General features: G+C 34.3%; 1 protein-coding gene across 1 annotated transcript; it reads right to left on the minus strand.

The window, feature by feature from the left end:
• Positions 1–5,931: 5,931 nt before the first annotated feature.
• On the minus strand, positions 5,932–6,890 carry LOC108455356 (uncharacterized). Its single transcript, XM_017753928.1, has 2 exons — positions 6,038–6,890; positions 5,932–5,948 (listed from the first exon to the last, which is right to left on the minus strand). The coding sequence occupies exons 1-2, from the start codon at positions 6,888–6,890 to the stop codon at positions 5,932–5,934; spliced, it is 870 nt and encodes a 289-aa protein (XP_017609417.1).
• Positions 6,891–8,292: the final 1,402 nt, after the last annotated feature.

The raw sequence follows: 8,292 nt of genomic DNA on the forward strand, positions 1-8,292 counted from the left end.
CATTAAGGCAAAACACAAAACCTGATTGTGATCAAGAATCATCCTTGTCGGTTTGGAAGCTGGCATCAGTGTAACCTTTTACACTTAGCTCTTCCTAACCTTCATATATTAGGAACGTATTCTTAGTTCTTCTCAAGAACTTAAGGATATTCTTGACTGTGGTCCAGTGACCTTCACCGGGATCTACTTGGTACCTGCTTGTCATACTTAAGGCATATGAGACATCTGGACGGGTACATAACATGGCATACATGATAGATCCAATAGTAGAAGCATATGGAATTTTACTCATGCATTCTCTCTCTTGTGGAGTTGAACGACACATTTCCTTCGAGAGTGAAATACCATGTCTCATAGGTAGGAATCCTCTCTTAGATTCTTCCATGTTGAACTTTTTCAATACTTTATCTATGTATGTACTTTGGGTTAGACCTAGTAGTCGTCTTGATCTATCTCTATAGATCTTGACTCCTAATATGTAAGTGGCTTATCCCAAGCCCTTCATAGAAAACAAACCTCCAAACCAAGTCTTAACAGACTGCAAGGTAGGTATGTCATTTCCCATGATAAGTATGTCATTTCCTATGATAAGTATGTCATCCACATACAGTACCAAGAATGTGATAGTGCTCCCACTAACTTTCTTGTAAACACATGGCTCATCTTCATTTTTGATAAAACCAAACTCTTTGATTGTACCATTAAAATGAAGATTCCAACTTCGAGAAGCTTGCTTTAATCCATAAATGGATCTTTGTAGCTTACTTATTATTCTAGCATCCTTTGGATTGACAAAACCTTCAGGTTGTGTCATGTACATATCCTCATCAAGTTTCCAGTTAAGGAAAGCTATTTTGACGTCCATCTGCCAGATTTCATAATCATGAAATGCAGTTATGACGAGCAAGATCCTGATGGATTTAAACATAGCTACAGGAGAAAAGGTTTCATCATAGTCAACACCATGAATTTGGCGAAAACCTTTAGCGACTAATCGCCCCTTGTATGTTTGTACATTACCATCCATGTCAGTTTTCTTTTTGAAAACCCATTTGCACCTTATGGGTTTAACCTCTTCAGGTGGGTCAATCAAAGTCCATACTTGGTTTTCATATATGGAATCCATCTCAGGTCCCATGGCCTCAAGCCATTTCTCAGAGTCTGGGCTCGTCACCGCTTCTTGATAAGTTCTAAGCTCATCTTGATCTATAAGAAGAATGTCACCATGCGTTGTAATGAGAAATCCTGTAACACCCCTAACCCGTACCTGTCGCCGGAGGGTTAAAGAGTATTACTAAACAAGCACGAAATTTCATTTAACTATATATTTGAATAACTCCCGATATCACACTTATAAAACCGAATTCCAAATTGTTTTTCCGATTATACAATATACAAAAGAGTCTTCTCAAGATAATGGGCATATTGATTCATTCTTAAGTTCAATTCACATCAAAACATTGAAAACATTAATCAAATATCAAACACACATTCACATTAACTATATGGAATACATATAGTAACTTAACAAGCCATTTTCGCATGGCTATACATATATACATCATCAAAAAGATACTTATTTAACAACAAAAAGACAAGCCTAAACATGCCATTATCGAAGTTTAACTACTAGTGTACCGAATGGGCTTAGATAGTGTGGACGACTTTGACTTTGGGATCCCCGAGACCGTAGCTAACGAACAAGATCTATAAAACAGAGGATTAAAGCAACATAGTAAGCATTTCTATGCTTAGTAAGTTTTAAGTAATGAAATCATTAAAAATTAAGGCATAGCATTCATAATGCTTATCATCTTTCTTTGACCTAATATAAACATGTCTAAATATACTACTATTGTTCATGCTGTCATTTTAATTTATTCCTTAAACATCAATTCATATCACATAGATAACTTCTTTTATTCAACCAACTTCATTATTTAGCGAATACATCTCATCCAATTTCAAGGCTAAATAAATACATATCTGTATATTCACATGTTAATTTTACTTCATACTTCAACCAATATACTTACATACTCAGAGCCAATCTTAACATATTTTCACTTGAACCAAAATTCATATATCCTGAATAAGTTATATATATACTTCATACAACCATATGCAATGGCCGAAAGAACACTATCCAAATGAATAATCACAATTTAAACCGAACCAATTTTTATAACATATATATGGTACATACCTGACCATCTTAGGTTTGTGAGCCCATTTATTTGAATTATTACAGCAAGATCACACATTTCCAACCCAAATGCCTTCGGAACTTAGCCCGGATATAACATCAGCACGAATGCCTTCGGGACTTAGCCCGGATATAATATCAGCACGAATGCCTTGGGACTTAGCCGGATATAATACCAAGACGAATGCCTTGGGACTTAGCCGGATATAACACCAAGACGAATGCCTTGGGACTTAGCGGATATAAATCTCACACAAGGCCTGCGGGTCTTAGCCCGGTTAAAATCCTCAATTATCGTGCACATATATATATCTTAATACATTAGCATTTCATTTACCTTACTAGAACACAAGCACAACATGCTTATCAATAATTTCACTTTCGACTCAATAGCCACATACAAAGAACCTGATTTCATTTCAATATTCAACATGATCTCTATAAGCATTCGGATACAAGTCATATGTACAAATTATTTATCTCACTACTTAATTCAAGTAGAAACATTAGGTTACAATTTATATATTATGCTTATATATCATGATTTTATCAAATTATAAGCTAAGTTCCATTACTCAAAGACTTACCTCGGATGTTTTGAATAGTTACAGATAGGCTACTCGATTGCTTTCTCCTTTCCCCTATTTGAATTAGTTCCTCTTTGCTCTTGAGCTTAATTTAAACAAATGAATTTTGTTCAATTACTTATCAATTAATTAATTTAATTTAATACGTATATATATATAATATATTTAAGGTACAAATGACCTTACTAAACTAGCTATTTAAACATCATTCATATGCCCTACTCATGCATAATCGAACATATTACTAGGCTACAATCGACAATCACATTTATTCCCAATTAATAAACTAAACTATCAAGGAACATTTTACTAACTTATTTCCTTGCATATTCGAATTTCATAAACTAAATTTGCATACAATTTCATGTATTTTATCATGGAGTAAGTGCTGGATTATAATTTGTAACAAAATCAAAATATATCTCTTATCATAATTCCATATACATCATTTCATTTTATAATATTTATAACAAGTTGAATATTCCTTAGCATATATATGCACATAATAACACTTTACTCATGCAAAGACCATAACCGAATCAACCATAGGTAGTACTCAAATCATCAACTATTTTAATGTACTTAACTACTCAAACTTAACCTTTCATACACTCCTATCCGATGTCATAAGTAATGCCGAATGCCCAATTTAGCCAAACTTAAAAATTTAACCTTCATCACTTAATTAAACCCTACCTACTCCCAATTTAGCCAAACTTAAAAATTTAACCTTCATCACTTAATTAAACCCTACCTATTCTTCAAAACTTCAAATACAAAGTAGTTGTCACCTATAGTCTTATGCCGAATTAGCTAACATTTATAATCCTTAGCCGAGTGTTATTCAACTTAAGGCACCATTATATTTTTACTTATCAAAGCCGAAACCTCTGCATAATATTACTCATATCATTCAAAATCACATTCTAAAAAAAATCATGAACAATGCCAAATCTTTAAGTGTTCAAACATCTAATTTACTCAATTTAATACATCGAAACAACATTTGTTCAAGACATCAAGCATTTTTATTTTCGGCTATTACATATATGAGCATTAAAAATTCATATTTTTAGCAAGATCAATTTCTTTCCTCAACACATTCTTCATCAAAACTTAAAGGAAATAATCAAATTCCTTCTTTAATAACCATAACCGAATGCTCCATCCATCCATCAAAACTTAAAAATTTAGCATGGGCTAAGTAAGAACCATGATAATTAACCTAAAACAAGCTAAAATTTCATAATTTTAACACAATATACTAACCTTCTTAAGCATTCAAATAACCGAAAGTCTTCCCCCTTTTCTTTCTTCAATATTTTCTTTCCCAAATTCGGCAATCAAGAAGAAAGATGAACATCTATATTTTTTTTATCAACTTTTATTGTTTTACTAATTAATTTCTTTAAAAAAAATAAAGCCATCACTTATTATAATAGTATAATAAAACATATATTATACATCAACTATCATTTATGGCCGGCCACTAAACAAAATTGGTCCATTTGACATGCAAATCCCTCATGTCATCATTTCATGCATTATTTGGTACTTTAAAATTTACCTATCACACTTTCAAGTTTTATCACATGAGTCCTATCTTATAAATTTCACATACAAATGACCAGATCAAAGCATGAAACTTTCACACATGCATTTACACATATAATAAACACAGAATTTAACAGTTAATTATTTTTATGACTCGATTTTGTGGTCCCGAAACCACTTTCCGACTAGGGTCAAATTAGGGCTATTACAAATCCATATCTCTCAGGTGTATGGCGTTTTCTTAAAGATTTGCGCAGTGGTTGTGTTTTTACAGCAGCTACTTGTTCCTCAATTTCTTGTGGAATTTGCTGTTGTTCTATCTCTGGTTCAGTGGTATCTTGTGATTCTCGAATATCTTCAAGTTCAATCTTTCTCCCACTTCCTTCTAGAAACAAATTTTCTCTCTAGGAAGACACTAGTCCGAGCAGCAAATATTTTATTCTCAGTGGGATTAAAGAAATAATATCCTTTGGTTTCTTTCAGATACCCCATAAAAATACACCTTTCAGATTTGGGTTCAAGCTTGGTAGATGTCCGACGTTTAACATAAACTTCGCAACCCCAAATTTTCATAAAAGACATACTGGGACGTTTCCCAGTCCACATCTCATATGGCGTCTTTTGAACTAATTTAAATGGAACACGATTTAGTGTGAAAGCAGCTGTTTCAAGTGCATGTCCCCAAAAGGAAGTCGATAGATTAGCATGACTCATCATGGATCGAACCATGTCTAACAGAGTTTGATTTCTTCTCTCAGAAACTCTATTCCATTGAGGAGTTCCAGGAGGAGTAAGTTGTAAGACAATCCCACATTCCTTCAAAAGATCATCAAACTCTATGCTCAAATACTCTCCACCTCGATCAGATCGAAGTGTCTTGATAGTTTTGCCTAGTTGATTTTGTACTTCATTTTTGAATTCCTTGAACTTTTCAAGGGCCTCAGAGTTATGGCGCATGAGATAACATACCCATATCTACTGAAATTATCAGTGAAAGTAATGAAGTAGTGAAATCCACCTTTGGCCTGTGTATTTATTAGTCCACATACATCAGAATGTATTAAGCCCAATAAATCACTAGCTCGTTCACTTTTACCAGTAAAAAGAGATTTAGTCATTTTTCCCAATAAGCAAGATTCACATACTTCAAAGTGTTCAGAAACAAATGAATCCAAGATACCATCTTTATGGAGTTTGGATATGCGTTTCTCACTTATGTGGCCCAAAAGACAATGCCAAAGATAAGTCTGATTTGAGTCATTTATTTTAGATCTTTTAGTATTTATGTTGTAAATAGGATTCATTTGATCTAAAATATAGAGGCCATTAATCAATTGTGCCGAACCATAGAAAACATTATTGAGATAAAAGGAACAACAATTATTCTTAATAATTATCTCAAAACCAATTTTGTCTAAACAAGAATTTGAAATAATGTTTTTAGTCAAACTGGGCACAAAATAACAATCCTCTAAACATAAATCAAGTCCACTAGGCAAAGATAAAGTATATGCTCCCACAGCTAATACAACAACTCTTGCTCCGTTTCCAACTCGCAGTTCCACATCTCCTCTAACCAAAGTCCTACTCCTTTGTAGTCCCTGTACAAAAGTACAAATATGAGAACCACAACCAGTATCTAATACCCAAGAAGTAGTAGTTGATAAATTAATATCAATAACATAAATACCTGAAGCAGATGTTCCGCTTGCCTTGGCCTTCTTGATTTCCTCAAGATAGACAGGGTAGTTCCGCTTCCAATGTCCAGTCACACCATAATGAAAACAGTTTCCTTCCTTAGACACCCCACTTTTAGGTTTCAGTGCAGCCTTTCCTTTTCCAGAATTGGGCCTACCTTTGCCCTTGGGCTTTTTCTGAACTTTGGCCTTTCCCTTGCCCTTGTTGTTACGGACCATCAGTATGGGCTTGGGTCTAACCCTTTTCATGTTGCCTTCAACAGTTCGCAACATACTGAGCAACTGTGGCAGAGTCTTGTCAATTTCATTCATATTGAAATTGAGGACAAACTGGCTATAGCTATCCGGCAACGATTGTAGAATAACATCAGTGGCCAACTCTTGGCTCAATGGAAACCCAAGCTTAAACAAGCTTTCAATATATCGAATCATCTTAAGGACATGAGGTCCTACTGGGCTTCCTTCAGCCATCTTACATTGGAATAGGGCCTTAGAGATATCAAACCTCTTTTGCCGTGCTTGCCCCTGATAAAGTTCTTTTAGGTGATCGATCATATCATAAGCAACCATGTCCTCATGTTGCTTTTGAAGCTCAGGATTCATAGTAGCAAGCATAAGACATCTAACATCTACCATGTCATTGAGATGTTTCTTGTAAACATCTCTATCAGCCCTCGAGGCATTAGCGGGTGGTTCATTAGGAAGTGGTTGTTCATTGACATATAATTTCCGTTCTTGTTTGAGGACAATCCTCAAGTTACGGAACCAGTCAAGAAAGTTCAAACCATTCAATTTGTCATTCTCAAGAACCGATCGCAATGAGAGTGTATTAGTGTTTGCAGCCATAATATATCTACAACAATAAAATATGCGTGTGAATAAATTTACCAAGTTTATATCAATCATTAAAAGGACTTTATTATATGATGTTCCCACTATTTTATTTAAAATTAATAACCCTTATATATTAATTTCAGAAAGACTTTCTTGAAAGTATTTCTAGTGGGTTAAGGATCCATATTTCACCTCCTCTTAAGTCAGCTTTGGCTTTACTCTCAAGATTATGGTTATTTAGGTAAGCAACACTTGCTAATTACATCATATGTAACTCCTACAATTTGGTGAACAACTCTTGTTCTAATCATCTTATGATTTATCCAAATTACTTGCCTCTAGGTTTCTAATCCTATTAGAGTAACCTAGTTAAGTCATTAACCAATTTTTAACCAGCGAATATCATTTGTTTATTCTTTGCATTTAACCAAGATAAATACTAGTACTTCGCTTTAGCAGAACCTACATAGTATTGATTGAGGCCTTAACGAGGGAAAAAATTGGAAGGCCATGTTGACTTAATATTTTAATAGAGGGATTTTATTAAAGTTGTTGTATATCACCAATTATGGTCTACTTCAGTCCATTTAATCTTTTAATTGATCTCATCAATTAATGGAGTTTATTATTACCAAATTTGCATGCTTTAGACATCCATAGCATCTCATACATGAATAGATAAAGTAATAAATAAATGCAATAGTTATAGCCCATAAACTATGGTGGTTCAACCCAAGCCAATGGGAGAACCAAAAGGAAACCTAAAGGTGTAAGCAGTTTTCACAAGCTGTCGGTCCACATTAGTTGGCCCATCTTCCTTCTCGTCTAGTCCACAGCAACTTTTGCAAATTACAATATTCAGAAACTCGTTTTACATACGAGGGAGTAGGATGAGAAGAGAAATACAAAAGAATAGTAGTAAGGCACGACATGCAGGCTGTATTTATAAAATTACAACCTTTTATCAAATGGGTCATCGGGCTATAACTATGCATTTCAAACACCGTGCATTTCAAAAATAGCATACATTAGTCAATGTTTAGCTAAATGAATTATAAAATATCCTTTCAACCTTTTATGGCCCATTAAATTTTATTTTATTACAAAATATACTAAAAGATGATGGGGATCTGAGACGGTCGGAGGGAGCAAGCTGAAGGTATGGACCAGGGATGCAGGGGTGGAGTCCCCGCAGTACGAACCGCATACTCTAGTTAAATGAAACCTCATGATTTGATAACTTTTATCAGCAGAATTGTGTTTTCAGGATTTGAATCCTTAAGGTTTCATATCGGAACAACCCTTGTTCCACTAGCCAGTTAACTCTTACTAGAAACTGTAAATACCACCGTCGCATCACTACAGATTTTTAAAGTTAACAGTAATAACATAAAATCGAATAGGCCATAACACC

Source organism: Gossypium arboreum, chromosome 10 (genome assembly GCF_025698485.1).
Source record: "Gossypium arboreum isolate Shixiya-1 chromosome 10, ASM2569848v2, whole genome shotgun sequence".
NCBI classification, from domain to species: domain Eukaryota; kingdom Viridiplantae; phylum Streptophyta; class Magnoliopsida; order Malvales; family Malvaceae; genus Gossypium; species Gossypium arboreum.